Source organism: Lynx rufus, unplaced genomic scaffold (genome assembly GCF_022079265.1).
Source record: "Lynx rufus isolate CCGP_SWC_20201006 ecotype Redwood Valley unplaced genomic scaffold, mLynRuf1.p SCAF_14, whole genome shotgun sequence".
Classification (NCBI taxonomy): domain Eukaryota; kingdom Metazoa; phylum Chordata; class Mammalia; order Carnivora; family Felidae; genus Lynx; species Lynx rufus.
The window spans coordinates 13,266,795-13,285,708 of record NW_025814828.1 but is presented as its reverse complement, the minus strand read 5'-3'; the positions used below and the strand labels follow the sequence as shown (position 1 = coordinate 13,285,708).

Genomic DNA, 18,914 nt, shown 5'->3' with positions numbered 1-18,914 from the left:
GTACAGTTTAGATAAGTACATTATGTGAATTGTATTTTAGTAAAGCTGCTTAGAAGAGAAAAATCCAGTAATCTAAGAAGCACTGCTATGGGGTGCCTGGGTGGCTCAGTCGATTAAGCGTCCAACTTTCACTCAGGTCATCATCTTGCAGTCCATGGGTTCGAAGCCCACGTCGGGCTCCGTGCTGACAGTCTGGAGGCTGCTTGAGATTCTGCCTCTCCCTCTCTCTCTCTCTCTCTCTGCCCCTCCCCCTCACACTTTTTCTCTCTCTCAAAAATAAAAAAAAATTAATAATAATAAAATAAAACTTTAAGAAGCATGCTAAAGAGGACTTTATCTGAAATTTATCTTTAATTCCTGAAGGAAACGAGTACATGGTTACAGCTCTGCTGTCTGGAGATCTGATCTGTACTACTGACAAACTTCTCACGACCCGAATCAGTTACAGCTTTCTCCATGGCACCAACACCTGTATGGACCCATTCCTCACAGGGCTAGTCCCAAGAGCTATTTAAATCCCACGCATGCATTCATGAGAGATTAAAAAAAAACTGGTAGAAAGAACAATGAATGAAATAGAAGAAACTGGAATATTTAATCATTAGCTACTTAAATTTGACGTATACTTCTTGAATGGCCAAAGCATCCATTAACCTCATTACTTTGGCCATGAATTCTGTATAGTACATCATTATCTAAAAGCACTCCACTCTGGAATATAACCATTTTGTTGGGAAAGAGTTTTTGTTGTTGTTTTGCTCTCGTTTGGACAGGGCAAAGCAAAGACTTTTTAATCACCCCCACCCCCACCAAAAGAGCCAGTTAAAGTATAGAAAAGTATGTAACATAAAACTAGCTGCACATCACGTCCATAAAGTTGAATATCAAAAATGTCATCAAGGACATCAGAGTGTGTGTTTGAAAGCATCTGCATTTATAGACTTCACAGCTAACTGTATATTTGCTCCTTTCCTTTTAGAAAGATGATAAATGACTACGTGGGGGAAAGCAACACGAGCCAGTAATTAATTTCTCTAAAACACAGCATTATTTCTGTTGGAAGGGCAGAGACCACCTGAGTGCATTCTAGAAATAATAAGAGCTTATGACATTTTTTAATAAAACACCTAACGACCTCATAAGTTTACACAAGCAGGGGGACCCATAGCCAACAAACAAAAGCAAGGCAACTACACAAGCCTCCGGACACTGCCAGCAGCCCCCGAGTTCACAGAGGCCGTGAAAAGTGGCTAACTAGTCTACTTGCTTCTCCGTCATATGCATTCTGCAAAATAAGAAATGTAAAAAGCTAAAACTCTTCAAATGCACATCTATCACTCCTGATACCACTTTATACCTTTTTCCCTCGAGTAGAGATCTGTTGAGGAAAGTAACAGAGGCCATGACTTGAATAAAGAGTAGCAGAGAGGCCAAGAGAGGTGTTATCAGAGGAAGCACTGCAGAAGCAGGCCAGTTCCCTCACAGAGGAGCAGAGGATGCCAATGCAGCACAGACTATATGCCTGAGAGCCCCACGGAAAGGAAGAAATAATCACACACAGTTGCAAGAAATTAAACAAATGGTCCTGCATCCTGCCTCTGACTTCCATCATCTTGCAACAGTTTTAACCGGGGTCTGAGGACGATAGCAGCCTATGAATAAACCTCCATTTATTACACATTTCCAGAGTTGTTTTTTTTTTAGGATGGGAACAGATGTCATAAGCTGTCATCACAGCAATCATAATGGCGATGATGATGATGAAGACTGTGCTGATATTAACAATAACTGCGATGACTCCTACTTATTGATGCATACCTAAGGACCACTATGCATGTGGCTAGGCCCCAACAACATCAAGGCCCAACATTGTAGGAATTCTACAGGTTTCTCTTGAGATAATCCAAACCAGTCTTCATTTGGTCTAAACGCTAAAAACTCTGAGGGAGAAGGTAGCTTTAAATGTGACTTGGGGTCCTTTTACACAGTTCTCAAACTTCCTCTCAAAACTGTTCTGGTCCGTTAGATCTTGTTCATACTCAACTATTAAAAATACAATTTTACAATGTTTACTTCAAAATTAAAGCTTGGGGGTGGGGGGGGGGCGCCTGGGTGACTCAGTCAGTTAAGCGTCCGACTTCAGCTCAGGTCATGATTTCATGGTTCGTGGGTTCGAGCCCCATGTCGGGCTCTGTGCTGACAGCTCAGAGCCTGGACCCTGCTTTGGATTCTGTGTCTCCCTCTCTCTCTGCTCCTCCCCCACTCACTCACGCTCTCTTTCTCAAAAATAAATAAACATTAAAATTAAAGCTTGGTTAAAATAAACAACTTGGCTCGCATTCTTCTGGCTTAGTTTTTCTATACCTAAATTTCATCCCTAGAAGGTCAAGAGATTACTTTGCTTATTTCACTAAATCTAGTCCTAGGGAGAAAAGAAAACAAATAATTATAAGCTATATCTGGTGTCTAGATTTGAAAGGTTGAGCCTCAACGTAAGTACACAGCATGATGAGAAAATGTTATGAAAGTGGATTTTCAGGAGTTTATAAAGAATATACGCTTATGGATTTAATTCCACACACACCCTTATTTATTAACATATGAGGACCTTTTACCTCCATCCGATTCAAGTCACGGGGTTGTTGGTTTGCAGGCATTGACTCAGAATAAGAATCAAATAATGCACACTCCCGCTTGGGCTTAGGAAAAGCTAAGAAAAAAACAAAAAGAATACATAAGAACATATACTATATTCATAGCAGGCATTGTTTCTTATCAGCTTTTCCGTGCCTGTTAAATATTACAATAAATCAGCCAGCACTGACATACTAGTTATGGCACTAATCACGAGGAGGTAGTATTTTAAGTTCCTTACATATACAACATACTATTTCTGCCTCCCCATTTTACATGTGATGCATCTGAGGAGCAGGGAAGCTAAGCAACTTACTCAAGGTCATAGAGCTGGTAAATGGAAGAGCAGGAACTTGAACTGCCGGCAGTCCTGCTGGAAGGTACATGCTTTTAGCATTTACGTTGTAACATAGTAGTGACCCTCGCTATCACAATACTGAAGTTTTAACTATGCTACCAGCACAATTTTTAAATGGCACCAACTATGGGGAGAGTCTTAATGCTATAAACATTAACTATGTAAATACTTCATTTTAGCTAGTTGTTGGAAATAGACAAGATCTTGCAATGACAGGTGCCCCAGAAGACTTTCTAGAATATCCATTTCTTTTGTTTAGCAGAATAACAAAAATAAGAGCACAAGTTCTTGCTGAGTTACAAGGAAAGAAGAATCACATTATGGGCTTCTTCGAACACAGAACAGTGACAGAGGCTGTTAGGTTAGCTGGAGAGCTGAGTGGATCGTGCTACTTGGTAAACTGATACTTAACACACCAATTCTGGGAAGCAGATTCTGTTTCACCACTTTGTCACCAAGTAATTAGGAAGGAAATGTCTCAACCAGAAAATTGGTCAATATCCCAAGGAGGAAAAGAAGATCATGGCAGACAATGGCCAGAAGCTACAAATTTGTCAAGACCAGCTGTTAAGAAATCAAAATTTTAATGCTGTGTTTAAAAAATTTGTTGAATCAAACATCAAAATGGATTGACATTGTTTTTAATCCTTTCTCACCCTCCCACCTCCACCAGCGTCTGAAATGCCAACTTCCCTCTGCAGTAAAGTACTGGCCATGACTAACAGCTACTCAACTTGTACAGTTGAGTACAAGCACCTTAAATTGTTCATTTTCTTACTCTGGTTTGAATTTCACTGATATCAGGTAGGACAAACCATGGGCCCTGGCGATTTGTCTGACTAAACTAGGGGGTCTCATTTCCTTGGTAAAAACTCAGCAAAACAACTTTCCAAGTACCATTCTGCTATCTGGCCACAAGAGCAGGTTTAACCAAGATGAGATTTCTGTTTCTAGTTTACCAATCAGTGATCTGAGTAGAATTACACGACTAAAGCTTTATCATGAGCGGGTCTTGCTAAGTAAAAAGGTAACGCTTTCAAAAACTACAAATGCCATCATTAACTACTAAATCTCTTTCTAGCCTGTCCCTATCTCTCCAGCTCCACTTGTCACCTCCCTAGTGACAGGCCCTGGGGTCCTGACTGGACTGCTCCAGTAACCTGGTCTTTCTTTTTGCACCCTTGCTCCTCAAAACCTGCTCTCCAGTCAGCAACCAGCACGATCATTTCCAACAGCAAATCTGATTGGGGCACTTCCCTGCTTAAAACCCATCAACGTCATTGCCAGTGATTTGTTCCCTACCTGCCCCTTCAGCCCCTCATCCTCAGCCCCTCCAGGCCCGGCTCCTTGCACTCCAGCCACTGTGGCCTCAAGTCTCCATGCCTCCGACGCTCCAAGCCGCCTCTCAGGGCCTCTGCAGTAGATCTGCTGTCCCCTCTGCCCACAGCCTACTCTTCCCCCTCCTTCACCTACACAGCCCTTAGCTCACCCTTCACATGTCAGCTCAAATATTTAAGGAAGCCTTCCCTGAGGTGACGCACCCTCTTGCTGCAGCTGAACTTCCCCTTCACAGCACCTACCACTGCCTCCGATTTACAAGTATGTGAGTTTATTTAACATCGATCCTCTAACTGCCGGCAAGTTCCATGACAGTAGGAACACTCTTCTGAACGCAGCATTCTGACCACAAAGAATAACACAGTGCCTCTCACATAATTATTTTTAACAAACTCTATAGTAAAAATCTATACCAGAATCCACCCAGTCACCCAGACAGGAAAATATCAAAAGGCCCACGGGTAAGCTATCAAATAACCAACTTTTCCTTCCAACGGTGCCCTTTCATTTTCACTGTTAGGGAAAAACTCAGACACAACAGTTTGTTTCATTATTTTACTGAAAACAAGCTTGTGTAATTGTAAATGCATGATGGTATCAACCAAATTTATACTCTTCACCAACCTTGTTGAAAACTGGATTACATTTTTGTAAAAGACTGAATGTAGGCTAATCAGAAAAAAAGTTGGAACAGGAACTAAGCTTTTAAAAAAGCCAGGTGGGATGGGGCCCCTGGGTGGCTCAGTCGGTTGGGCGGCCAGCTACAGCTCAGGTCATGATCTTGCGGTCTGTGAGTTCGAGCCCCACGTCGAGCTCTGTGTTGACAGCTCAGAGCCTGGAGCTTACTTCAGATTCTGTGTCTCCCTCTCTCTCTGCCCCTTCCCTGCTTGCTGTCTGTCTGTCTGTCTGTCTCTCTCTCTCTCTCTCTCTCTCTCAAAAATAATAAACATTAAAAAGAAACAGGTGGGATATCATAAAAATGAACCCCCAAAATGAACAGAATCCCTCATATTTTGCAAAGTCTAAAAGCACAGAGAAAACCTAGACAGTTCTGGCCACTTTCTTGAGCTGTATATAAAGATAAGCATGAGTGATAAAGCATTAAAAAGTTAACTGCTAAAACGCTCAGGGTTTGCCTAAAATATACCATCACTGAGCCTGATGAGGCTTTAAGAGATCTCTCAGGTTTTTTGTTAGAACTATATAATTATTATTTATGATTAATCCCACAAGCCCTGGAAATGATGTGAAGTCTTTGTTTAATTAAAGGGTATGTCATGGGTTCCTCAGTTGTTGCTGTATAAATACGTGTTGACAGCCTCCACCAAAGACCAGGAACAAACAAGGGGCTTCATTCCAAACGAAAGGAAGGTGCCTCTTGACTGGCACTCTATTTTACAGACTCCACCCCCCCCCCACTCCATAAGCAAGACAAAAGCAGTCATTTGCAGCAATAAAGGAATCAAAATGCTACTTGACTTCCATTAACACACTTTTTGCTCAGGGCTTTCAGATTTTTTAAATTTTTATTAGTGATTCCCACCAACAGGGCAGGAGGGTTCCCGTTTTTTCACATCCTCACCAGCACCTGTTGTTTGCTGAGTTGTTAATTTTAGCCACTCGGGGGAGAGGGGAAAATGGGAGATGGGCATGGAGGAGGGCACTTGTTGGGATGAGCACTGGCTGTGGTATGTAAGCGATGAGTCACGGGAATCTACCCCTGAAACCAAGAGCACACTGAATACACTGTATGTTACCCAACTTGACAATTAATTAATTAATTAATTAAAGGTGGGCCAAACAATAAAATAAAATAAAATAAAATAAAATAAAATAAAATAAAATAAAATAAAATAAAATAAAATAAAATAAAATATTTTTGTACCTGGGGGGTAGGGGGGCGAGGTAAAAAAAAATTTTTTATTAGTGACTTTTGAAACAGTCTGTGAAATACTTGGATATCTACAAAGTGACTTGTCAAACAAGGAGTCCCGACACCTGGCATAGGTTCCATGGCCAGAGGGCATCACAACAATACAACAGCATTAATCAAGACCCAAAAACAGAAAGCTAAGTGTGGGCATGGGAGATAAAGCTACCCAGGACTCTCCCCAGGGCTGACAATAGGCAACAGTGATGTATTAAATATAACTAAATAGCCCTGGAGCAGACCTTGGCCCTCTGGTTAGCTGTTCACATTAGAGAGAGACAAAGTCCCATGTGGCCCTGCTCCCAGGAGAAGGGGCTCCTGGATGACCCTGTACTGACTTGGTTATGAAACCTGTGCAGTTGCCAAGATTGTTAGTGCTTCTTTGCCTCAATCCAAAAGAAACAAAGAGAAAAAGGAAAAGAGAGAGAGAGACACACCGAAGAGGAAATGGAGCAGCGTGTCACGGTGCCCAACTGCAAACTAGTTCCTGGGGACCCATGAGGGTCTCCCCCAGCCTGAAAGGAAGGGTATACGGCCTGCTGCGGTCAGAAAGCAGCTGCTATTAGCAAAGTCTAAGCTCTTAAATGAGTAGTAGTCTCTACTCTTTGAACGCTCCCGTGCATACATTTTATGAGGCATTTGGGAAAGATCCCAGAATAATGGGTCACTCTTCCCCCACATGTTTACCTGCCATTGGCACCAGCCACATACTTGCTCTCTTCCCTTTGGTTGGGCCTTGGCCCCCTCACTACCAAATACAGAAAATGACAAACTTTTTATTTAAAAGTCAGAGAACCCAAGATTGACTTAGATTAGTCATTGGCCACTTTGAATATAGTGTTGTTATGAGGGGACAAGACATGATAATCTAGGGCCTTTACTAGATCTAACCACAAAATTTACACTCTATTAATGACTAATCACAGTTTCTTTAGACATTGCTCCTTCCTGCCAATAATCATCCATGACTAGCTCTCATGTTTTTAAGAGACCTTCCCTAAAGAAAGGTTACTGACAGTACCAGTTGTTTCTGGACCCTTTCAATGGAAGCTATACTTCTCTGAGTAACAGAAATTGTATCATTGCCCACTGCCTTTGAAAAGGGCAAGAGACACTTAATTTTCCAGTCTTCCAAAAGAATGGATAAAAATGTTAGACTCACCATGACTCTTTCTTATCAAAAGGGTTTGGGGGTAATAGCTTTATTAAGGAGAAAGACAAAGAGCTCTATTCCAACCTTGTGGTGTGCTGGGATTTTCTATCTTTATCTGATTGCAGCTACATGGGTATATGCAGATGTAAAACTTCATCAAGAGTACATTGAGATTACGGCACTCGGCACATTTCATGGCATGTAATTTATAACTTCTTCATTAGGTATAAGAGTTCTATTCCATTGCCCCAAGCCACTTGGGGACACTGGGGTGTACCTAAAGATGCCAAATCAGAACTTGGCTCTACAGGAAGATGTTCCTGTTCATTTTGTATCAGCTGAGAGGTTTAGTACTTGCCTACTCGGTAATTTTCACAAAAGGGTAAGGGACTGATTCAAATCCATCCAGAGAGCACGAGAATAGGAGTAACAGATAACTCACACTTTACCCACATCATCCCTATTACTCATATTATAAGTTGTGAGAGTCTAATATCAGTTAAAGGACAGTTACTTTAGATACAAAGGACTCTGCAAAGTACCTGGATACCACCTTAAGGCACAAAAGGTTCTTATAACGTCTGGATGGAAAATGCCCAAGGTTTAGGATTTATGATGAGGCCTTACCTGCTTGCAGGTACTCTGTCTGCAGAGTCGGAGGCAGGCCCTCTGGCAGCGGGTAGCCGTTTTTCCGGGCCACGATGAGATGAAACGCAGCACAGAACTCAGGCAGGGTCAGGGCTCCATCACAGTCAGCATCACTCAGTTCCCTAAATACAACATGTCACAAGTACCTAACACGGGGCTTAGAGGAAAAGTTACTCAGCCTCGTACATGCAAACACAACTCCCCCGGTCGCTGGGGGTGGCCCTGCAAAGTCCCCAAACTCCTATGAAATCTCAGGGGGCACTTGGAGGACAAATGCTGATCAAGAGCGCTGGCACCAGTGGCCCTTTGTAAACAAGACTTTACACTCCTTGGGTTCTGCGGGAGGTCTGTTTTACAACACCGAGCACATGAGACAAGACACTAGAGCACGAAAAGGAAAATAAGGCCAGTTGGTTGAGAGTCGTTCGATAACCGGGCGGCATGAAGAGCTCCAGACCCGGTGCCCACAGTAGTCGAAGGAAGGGCTGACCTTGGCCTGTGTCGTTGTCCCAGACGTTATACACGTACCCGGGCCCACAAATAAGCACTTGGGTTTCCAGCTTTAAGGAAAAACCTTAAAGTTTTTAAGTCACATAAATGTTGTACCAAAAAATTTGCTTGAGAATTCCCTCCTGGGAAAATACAAGTAAGTTCAATAAACACTGGTTAAATTAGGTTTTCAGATAAAACTAGCAACTTGGGAAGGCTGGAAGCAGATAAGACAGCAAGGCAGAAAGGAAGAGTCTTGAAAAGGCTTATCTTTGCTTCAGTCATTGTTTCCCACTGAAAGGCACAGACCTATTTACTCAGCCCAAAACAAACCCATTTGCCAAAGTAAGACACCATAAGCTCAACTAGTCTCATAGATGTACAGAGATGCCATATTTGTGCTGGGACAAGTAAAGAGATAGGATATAAACCTGCGCTGGCAAGGTGTCACTATTCCAAAGAAGTACAGAAGGTAAGCTCCCTAACTTTCCTTTGGACCATTCACAGCCTCCTCCCCTCAAATATTTAGAATGAGCCAGCCCTGAAGGAGCAGCCCCCCACCCCCCCCCCACCCCGGGTGAGAAGTCAGGGAACTGTTTCAAACGCTGGGTGGAGAGAATACCATTCAGCTTTTGCAGATATGTCTCAACAAAAAGATAGGAGGCCTCATGCCAATAATGTTAAAACTGGGAATTCTGCCAAAAACAGAGTGTATTCTTTTCAAAATGATAATTTCTTTTTTTCCCCTAGCTTTAAAATCTAATATAAGGCTTCTCGTAAAAAAGAAAAATTATGCTAGAATATACCGCTGAAGAACCTAAATCCAGCTCAGGATCCCAGATACGTTGGCATTCACAAATGTTATTGCAATAGTTTTCCAATAAAACGCACAAAACACGACAGGCAATTTTAAGCCCTACCACGATTTCTATAAATCCTCATGAAAAAAGTCTTACGTAAATATTCAGTGTTTTAATTATATATCTACAGCAGCATGGTCTCCCACCCAGGCTTGAGGAAGAAGAGCCCACACACAGCTGGGAGTTTAGACAGGCAGCAAGCGTTTTCGTCCACGCAAACCGGCCATCTGGACCGTCCCCACACGGCCCTTCTGGAGCCCGGCCGCGGCCTGCGTGGCAGCAAGGTGCAGGGCACACCACAGCTGCACATCTGAATGGGGGCCCAGCTGATACACACCAGCCAAATTTGTGAAGCTCGGAGGCAGCTAGAAGAGCCAAATTTGACTTAATTCCAAAACATTTGTGGGCCTTCTGTTCACCTGGCCTCATAAGATATCATTAAGAATAGCTTTTCGAGATCCTCTGGTTACTTGCATCATATTGAACAGAAACATTCAGAAATACAATTCACGAGACGGAAATGCTCATGGGTCCACACAATTGTTTAGACAGGAAAGGCATCTAGAGGAGGATAATAATTGGGAAATTCATTTTTAAATAACAGCTAATAGTTACAATGCAGACTATGTGCCAGACACTGATCATTATGCTTCTCATACAAGTTAATCTTCACAGCAACAAAAATCTTAAGTTCCATTCACTCTCTAAGTCTGTTGAAAAAAAACATGCAAGGATAAAGAAGACGTGGTATATAAATGATGGAATATTACTCGGCAATCAAAAAGAATGAAATCTTGCCATTTGCAACAACGTGGATGGAATTAAGAGTGTGTTATGCTAAGCGAAACTAGTCAGAGAAAGACAAATATCCTATGACTTCACTCATATGTGGAATTTAAGTTACAAAACAGATGCACATAAGGAAAAGGAAGCAAAAATAATATAAAAGCAGGGAGGGGGACAAAACAGAAGAGACTCTAAAATACAGAGAACTGAGGGTTGCTGGAAGGGTTCTGGATGGGGGGATGGGCTAAATGGGCAAGATGCATTAGGGAGGGTACCTGTTGGGATGAGCAGTGGGTGTTATGCATAGGGGATGAATCACTGGGTTCTACTCCTGAAATTATTACTGCACTATGTGCTAACTAACTTGGATGTAAATTAAAATAAATAAATAAATAAATAAGTAAGTAAGTAAGTAAGTAAGTAAGTAAGTAAATAAATAGGAATGGGAATTGGAGAAACACCCCAAGGGAAGATGCTCTTTAAAATAAATTCATTTAGGGGCGCCTGGGTGGCTCAGTCGGTTGAGCGTCCGACTTCGGCTCAGGTCATGATCTCGCGGTCCGTGAGTTCGAGCCCCGCGTCGAGCTCTGGGCTGACAGCTCGGAGCCTGGAGCCTGGAGCCTGCTTCGGATTCTGTGTCTCCCTCTCTCTCTGCCCCTCCCCCGTTCATGCTCTGTCTCTCTCTGTCTCAAAAATAAATAAAGGTTAAAAAAAATTTTTTTTAAATAAAATAAATTCATTAAAAAAATAAATACATAAAAATAAAAAATAAAAAACATTCAAAAGATAAGACTTTCCAAATGCAAAAGTAGAAACTAAGGGATGGGTATGTAATGACAGTATGATACTATATGGCATTAATTGTACTTACCATATGTAGGAGAGTTCTGGAATGGAAAGCTTTGATTTGGTGAAGAAGTTCTTGGCCACAGAACCTGCCAAGAAAGCCACTGTTTAAATAAATCATTAATTACTCATCTAGAGCAGCTTTTATAGTTACATGTAAATGAATCACCATTGTTTCATTCAGCAATTCCTACCATATGACAACAAACATAACACTTATTCATCAAAGCAACTATAAATCATATGACTAAAAACAACATATTAACAGCTTTTAAAAGAACATATAAATTAGGGGCGCCCTGGTCGCTCAGTTTGTTAAGTGTCCGGCTCTCGATTTCAGCTCAGGTCAGAATCTCACAGTTCATGAGATGGAGCCCTGTGTCGGTCTCTGCACTGACAGCGCAAAGCCTGCTTGGGATACTTCCTCTCTCTCTTTCTCTCCTCTCCTCTCCTCTTCTCTCTCTCCCCCCTCCACCCTCCCTCTCAAAATAAATAAACTTAAAAAAAATAAAACAGAGCAAAAAGAAGAAAATTAACACCATTAATCTCATCACACAAAGATAAAACAGACATTTTGGTAAAGACTTTGGTGAGATTTAAGATCTCTTGGTGGCTCTTTGAGAAACTTCCAGGAACCTCTTGCTACTTTCTTTATTCATCACAAATTTACCAGTATCAGTTGAAATCGGGTAATTCCATTTTACATGTTACACTGCTCCAGGTCCCAACTGCACTTAATGTTAGACGCATCCTTATTGAGACAGAAATTTTTATGGCTAGACCCACCCTTATTGAGACAGAAATTTTTATGGTTTCAGCTCTCAGACCAGTTTCAAAATTCAAAGGCCTCAATTCTAACACAAAGAACAGTTAAATCAAAGCCTCAAGCTCTAAGCCGATAAAGTCAAAAGTCCTTGGCAATCTCAAGGCTTCTAATTGGCCTTAAAACAATGGATTATAATGTATCCTAAAGCAGACTTATTTTCCTTTGATAGATTATTATGGATCAAAGGCAAAGTGCCCTACTAACCAATGAGCTTTCTCCCCAAAAGCATCCTGGAAATAATGCTGACATAGGATTGTTGGCCATCGACGTAGCCACCTTGTGTCAAACATTTGCAAGAAATGTCTTGAAAGCCTATTTACCAGCTATTTTATAGATATAAAGACATTCTCCCCTCAACTCATTCTTCTTTTTCCCCCTTAATATCCTTTCTTCAAATCACACTAGGTCCAAACCCAAACAAGAGACTTGGCCTGGTCTTCAGACAGTACAGAGGGTGTTCTGCCATGGTGTCCCGAAGAGATTAGGTAGGGCCCACCGGGAAGCTGACGGCTAACAAGTTCAGTTGTACTCTGGCTGCCGCCTGCCAGAGGAGGAAACTGATGAGAGCCCACGTGCTCCCTTCTTTTGGTGCTAAGAGAAGTTCCATCAGTGAACCAGAACCCTCACCCCAGCCCCACTCCCAGCCAACTTAGAAACCCCAAGCCAGCTTCCTTTCCTTGCCCTTTCCAGCCATTTTCAGACCTGCTGTGAAGCCTGATATGGCGCAAAAGAGAGAGAGGTGAGTCTTTAAGAAGCGGTCAGCAACCAAACATCAAAATGTGGATTCAGACTTTTTACTGCAAGGAGTCTCTAAGCCCAGTTAAAATACACACACACACACACACACACACACACACACACACACACACACACAGCTATATATAGCATTGATATATCAGTGATAAAATGTTAACATACTGAATAGATATAGACCTTTAAAAAATAAAGACCAATAACACAATGTAAAAACAGGTAGAGCTATGACAGTTCACAGAAATAGAATCTAATTGGCCATTTTTTTTTAAAGTAAACTCTACCCCAAGATGGGGCTTGAACTCACGGCCCCAAGATCAAGTCACACACTCTATCAACTAAGCCAGCCAAGCATCCCAATTGACTCTTAACCATATTTTTAAAAATTCAATATTCTTCATAAGAGTTCTATAAATTTGAACCAAACACAGGATTTCTTGTCTATCAAATGGAGGGAAAATACAAAAGTAGGTAAACATGTTGTGATAACAAGACTGTGGGAAAACGAGCATCTTTTACGATGCTGGTGCAATGACAACATGGCACAAGCCTAATGAAGGAGTGTTTTCCAATGTCTAGTAAAATCACACTACCCAAAGATACGCTGACAAAAATAACAAAAATGAAGAAAGACATGTGCAGAGGGCTATTCACAATGGAAATATGTATCATAGCAAAAGACTATAAATAATCCCAAAAGAGGGCCAGTTAAATAAATGATTGCATATCACACAATCTAATAGTACACGACTATAAAAGGGGATGGGAAATATCTCTACATGCAACTATGGAATAATCAGCAGGACATAGGGTTAAGTGGAACAAGCAAGGTGGAGAGAAGTACAAATACTATGTTATCATTTATCTAACAAAAGATGAGAGATAAGAATATACACATACACATACATATATGAATTTGCTTTTACTCTTAAAAACAGATAAACCATTAAAAAGGGAGCAAGAAAGGAAGAGAGGGGATAGGAACAGAAGCTAGACTTTGTTCATCATTTTTGTAGATTCAAATTCAGAACTGTGTAAAAATTTTATGTAAGTATAAAACTAAATTTCAAAAAGCACAATCCCTAAAAACTGAAATCAAAACAATTAAAACTGGGGGCATCTGGGTGGCTCAGTTGGTTAAGCATCCAACTTCAGCTCAGGTCATGATCTCGTGGCTCCTGAGTTGGAGCCCCGTGGCGGGCTCTGTGCTGACAGCTCAGAGCCTGGAGCCTATTTCAGATTCTGTGTCTCCCTCTCTCTCTGCCCCTCCCCTGCTTGCTCTCTCTCTCTCTCTCTCTCTCTCTTTCAAAAATAAACATTAAAAAGCATTTTTTTAACAATTAAAACTGAAAAGAACAAAGTTGGAGAACTCCCACTTCCTAATTTCCAAACCTACTACAATACTCAAGACAGTGTGGTATTGGCTTTAGACTAGACAGTGGAAATCAGTGGAAAAATATTAACATCCAGAAACAAACCCTCACATTCATGGTAAACTAAATTTTGACTAGGATGCTAAAATAATTAAATCATGGAAAGAATCTTCCAACCCCCCCCCCCAAAAAAATGGTGCCGGGACAACTGGATATCAACATGCAAAAGAATTTGAATTGAATTGAAATTTGAATACCTACCTCATATCATACACAAAAACACAAAAACTAACTCAAAATGGATCAAAGACCTAAAGATAAGAGATAAAACTCTAATATAACAGAGATATATAAACTCTCTAATATGAGATAAAACTCTAACAATACATCTTCTTAGAAAAAATATAAATTTTCATGACCTTGGATTAGGCAACGATCTCTTAGTTATGGCACCAAAAGCACAATCAACAACAACAAAAAATAGATAAGCTGGACATCAAGAGAATTAAAAACGTATGTGCTTCAAAAGACACCACTAGGAAAATAAAAAGCCAAGCCATTGATTGGGAAAAAATATTTCCAAATCAAGTCTGATAAGGAACATGTATCAAGAATACAGGCATACCCATTTTATTATGCTTCATTTTACTGCACTTGGCAAATACTGCATTTTTTACAAATTGAAGGTTTGTGGCATCCTTGTGTTGAGCAAGTCTATTGGTACCATTTTTCCAAAAGCCTTTGCTCGCTTCGGGTCTCTATCACATTTTGGTAATTCTTGCAATATTTCAAATTTTTGCATTACTATATTTGTTATGGTGATCCGTGATCAGTGATTACAACTCACAGAAAGCTCACAAGATGGTTAGCATATTACAGCAATAAATTATTTTTAATTAAAATATGTATATTGGTTTTTTTTTTAGATAACATGCTATTGCACACTTAACAGACTACAGTATAGCGTAAATATAACTTTTATATGCACTGGGAAACCAAAAAATTTATTTGACTTGCTTTATTGCAATATCCACTTTACGGCAGTGGTCTGGAACCAAACCCTCAATATTTCCGAGGTATACCTATACGGAGGAACTCTTACCGTTCAGTATTTATTTAAAATGGCAAAGGAGGGGCGCCTGGGTGGCGCAGTCGGTTAAGCGTCCGACTTCAGCCAGGTCACGATCTCACGGTCCGTGAGTTCGAGCCCCGCGTCGGGCTCTGGGCTGATGGCTCAGAGCCTGGAGCCTGTTTCCGATTCTGTGTCTCCCTCTCTCTCTGCCCCTCCCCCGTTCATGCTCTGTCTCTCTCTGTCCCGAAAATAAATAAACGTTGAAAAAAAAATTAAAAAAAAATAAAATGGCAAAGGATATGAATAGACATTTCCCCCAAACAAGATCTATAAAGGGCCAATAAGAACATGAAAAGATGTTCAATGTCACTATTCATCTGGGAAATACTAATCATAACCACAAAGAGATACTACTTCACATCCACTAGTGAGACAGGAGGGAGGAAGACAAGTTGACCAAAGCAAAGCCATTGTGGTTTTCGGCTGACCCTTAACCTAAAAGTCAGCAGGTAATAAAGAGAGTCACAAGATCTGACTCGTGGGAGACCATAAGACCCTACTCCCTCTGGCAGTAAAAGCCACAAAGGCCAGACATTCCTAAAATTGCTCCCTGTGGGTAATTTCACAACCGTAAGACAATGGAAAAACTAACCACTCAGTGTAAATGATAAACCCAAAGCTAAAGAGTAAGCCCCTTCTTATATAGTCAACTAATTTAAAAACACATAAAACACTTTCTTAGATGCAAAGGCGGGGGGGGGGGAGGTCCTCTTCCTCACCTGAGAGAAGAGACAGCTATTTTGTCTGTGAAGTAGCTCCTTTCTTACTTCTATACTTAATAAATTTGTGTCTCTTTCTCTAAACAGCCCGCTCCTGAACTCTTTCTCGCCCAAAGCCAAGAGACCCTCATGGCAAGGGGCCTGAGGCCCTCCCTCTTGGAGTCTCAGCCCATCTGGCATGACTAGGATGGCTGTAATCAAAAGACAAACAAGTGTCTGTGAGGATGTGGAGTAACCGGAACCCTCACATGCTGCTGGTGGCAACGCAAAACGATGCAGGCACCATGCAACACAGTCTGACTGGTCTTCCGATGATTAAACACAGAGTTACCATATGGTCCAGCAATTCCACCCCGGGCTATACATTTAAGAGAAATCAAAACATACATGCACACACCAAAAAAGTGCACACGAATGTTCACAGCAGCATTATTCTTAATCGCCAAGAAGTGGAAACAACCCAAATCAAATGCCCGTCAACTGATGAATAAATAAAATGTAGTATATCTACACAGTGGAAATTATTCAGCCATAAACAGCAGTGAAGTTCAATGACGTTCTAGCACACAGTACAACCCGGATAAACCTTAAAAATATTATGCTAAGTGAAAGAAGTCACACACAAAAGACCACACATTATACGATTTCATTTATAGGAAAAGCCCAAAATAGGCAAAACTATAGAGAGAAAAAGTGGTTTAGTCATTATGGAGGGCTGGGAGGGAGAGAAGGAGTGGGGAATAATTGCTAATAAGCAGGTGGTTTGTTGGGAGGTAATGAAAGCGTTCTAAATTTAGATTGTGAATATATTCTGTAAACACTAAAACCACTGAACTGTACACTTTACAGGAGTGAATTTTATGGTACGCTAATCTCAATAAAGTTGATTTTTAAAAGAGGCATCACCTAGCTGCAATATATGAACCCCTCTGACCTCGAACAAATTCAACTATTTTTAAGGCACTGGTGAGACAACCAGGGAAACAAAGACTTGGGGACATTAAGGAAACATGTTTCGCATTTTTTTTAATGTGTGCCCATGAATTGCAGTTATGTTTTTAAAAGAGGTCTTTCTTATCATTCAAGATACATCCTGAAACATTTTCAAATGAAACGATCTGGTAATGGCTTCAAACTCATCTGCGCTGACAGAGTATATATAGACAAAACAAAATCACTGGTGCTGTGTAATAGGTACATAGGGATTCATTATACTAGCCACTCTAGCTGTATCCGTACTTGAAATTCTGCAAAATAAAAAGGTTAAAAGAAAATAAAAACACTCCTAAGAGCTACCATCTGTATTTGTCTAATGATTTGCATACATTGTGAAGAAAGTCACTTAAGCAGCGGGTAAGGTCAGCAAATGGTCAATGTGGGTTTCTGCTTATTTTTTTTTAAGCCATGTTGTCAACATTAATTTGCTCTACCTACAATATTGTGCTTTCAATAAAGCTTTTACCAACCAACCAGAAATGATGTCTGAATTTGTACAAGTATATTTCAATTACACACCTTATTTCTCGAGAGAAAATTAGTCTTAGTCCACATTCAGTATGTCAGGTTACAATTATGGAGGGCATACTGTTATTCTTCAAAATTGAACTATAAAAAAAAGTTTTATGAATTTTTCTTCCAGGCTCTACTATTTCACTGTTTGTTTAGTCTTCAGCCCAGTAAAACATAGGCACACAGGAATTAAACCAATTTGTCTCAGTTTGAATTTTACAGGAGAAATCAATGGGAATACATATTTTGAAGACAACCCAGAAGAACAGACATGTGGACATAAAACTGCTGGCCAATTTTCCTCCTGTATTTTAATTTCTCTCAGAAAATCCCGAGGAAAAAGACTTGAGCCAAAGGAAACAAGCATGAATTTGGACTTCTAAAGCGTACATGACATAAAGAGACTTGTGACGCTAACTCTTTAGAAGGCCATGCTACATCTTGGCTCTAATATGAAGAAGCAATTAAAGGTGTCACCTTGGTGCCACAGTCTATCATTTCAAGAAGTGCCCCAGCTAATAAGGCACAGGTCTAGACCAGGTTCCCCCAAATTCCATTTAACCTCTTCGAAACAGAAATGTAATTTTCTAAATGTCATTGCCAAGTATTTTTCTGCATGGCTTATAGTTGATAAGAAATTCAATCTTAGAGGAAAACAAACTGGAATCACAAAAGGCTGTCACATTCGTTTTGTGTGGACTCTTTCTCAAGATGTGTACTGTTATGTGTGTGAGACAATGATCTGGGACCCAGGTCTTCACCCATCAGACTCCATTACCTGAAATGAAGGAGCTCGGGTCAGGCTGAAGGGATCGGAACTGATTGACATAGTACTCGCGCTGTTCTTCTGTTATCCTCCAGGGTTCATCTGGGTAATTACTGTTGTTATCCTGCGGTTCTCTCTCCACGGAAAAGGACTTTATAAAAAATAAATATGCAAATGCTCAGAGAATTTGTCTTTAGCGAGATGAAGTAGAAATATTAAACGTCAGTAAAAGTTACACATTATACTTATTTTTTCCTCAAGAGAATAAACACCTTGTAACTAGGACGTAATGAGAACATAAACTTCTGAGGGGCAGACAGCATGCTTTATACGTTTCTTTGTATACCTCAAAGTTGTTAACAGGACTGAGCATGAAATACTGAGTACTTGGTGAGGGACAAAAGTTTTTCCAATGTGATGAAGAGAGAGTAAAAAGGACGATCATTCTTTTCTTTTCAATTTTTTTTAATGTTTTATTTATTTATTTTTTTTTTTAATTTTTTTTTTCAACGTTTATTTATTTTTGGGACAGAGATAGACAGAGCATGAACGGGGGAGGGACAGAGAGAGGGAGACACAGAATTGGAAACAGGCTCCAGGCTCTGAGCCATCAGCCCAGAGCCTGATGCGGGGCTCAAACTCACGGACCGTGAGATCGTGACCTGGCTGAAGTCGGACGCTTAACCGACTGCACCACCCAGGCGCCCCATGTTTTATTTATTTTTTGACAGCGAGAGACAGAGTGTGAGTGGGGGAGGGCCAGAGAGAGAGGGAGACACAGGATCTGAAGCAGG

General features: G+C 40.8%; 1 protein-coding gene across 1 annotated transcript in view; it reads right to left on the bottom strand.

Annotated features, from left to right (window-relative positions):
• Window positions 1-18,914, bottom strand: part of REPS2 (RALBP1 associated Eps domain containing 2) — a 218,407-nt gene that overhangs the window by 100,994 nt on the left and 98,499 nt on the right. The window contains exons 6-9 of the mRNA XM_047076346.1: window positions 18,133-18,271; window positions 11,068-11,131; window positions 8,041-8,183; window positions 2,616-2,710 (exon numbers count right to left, since the gene is read on the bottom strand). Coding sequence (XP_046932302.1) covers window positions 2,616-2,710; window positions 8,041-8,183; window positions 11,068-11,131; window positions 18,133-18,271 — 441 coding nt within the window. The remainder of the gene's footprint in view (window positions 1-2,615; window positions 2,711-8,040; window positions 8,184-11,067; window positions 11,132-18,132; window positions 18,272-18,914) is intronic.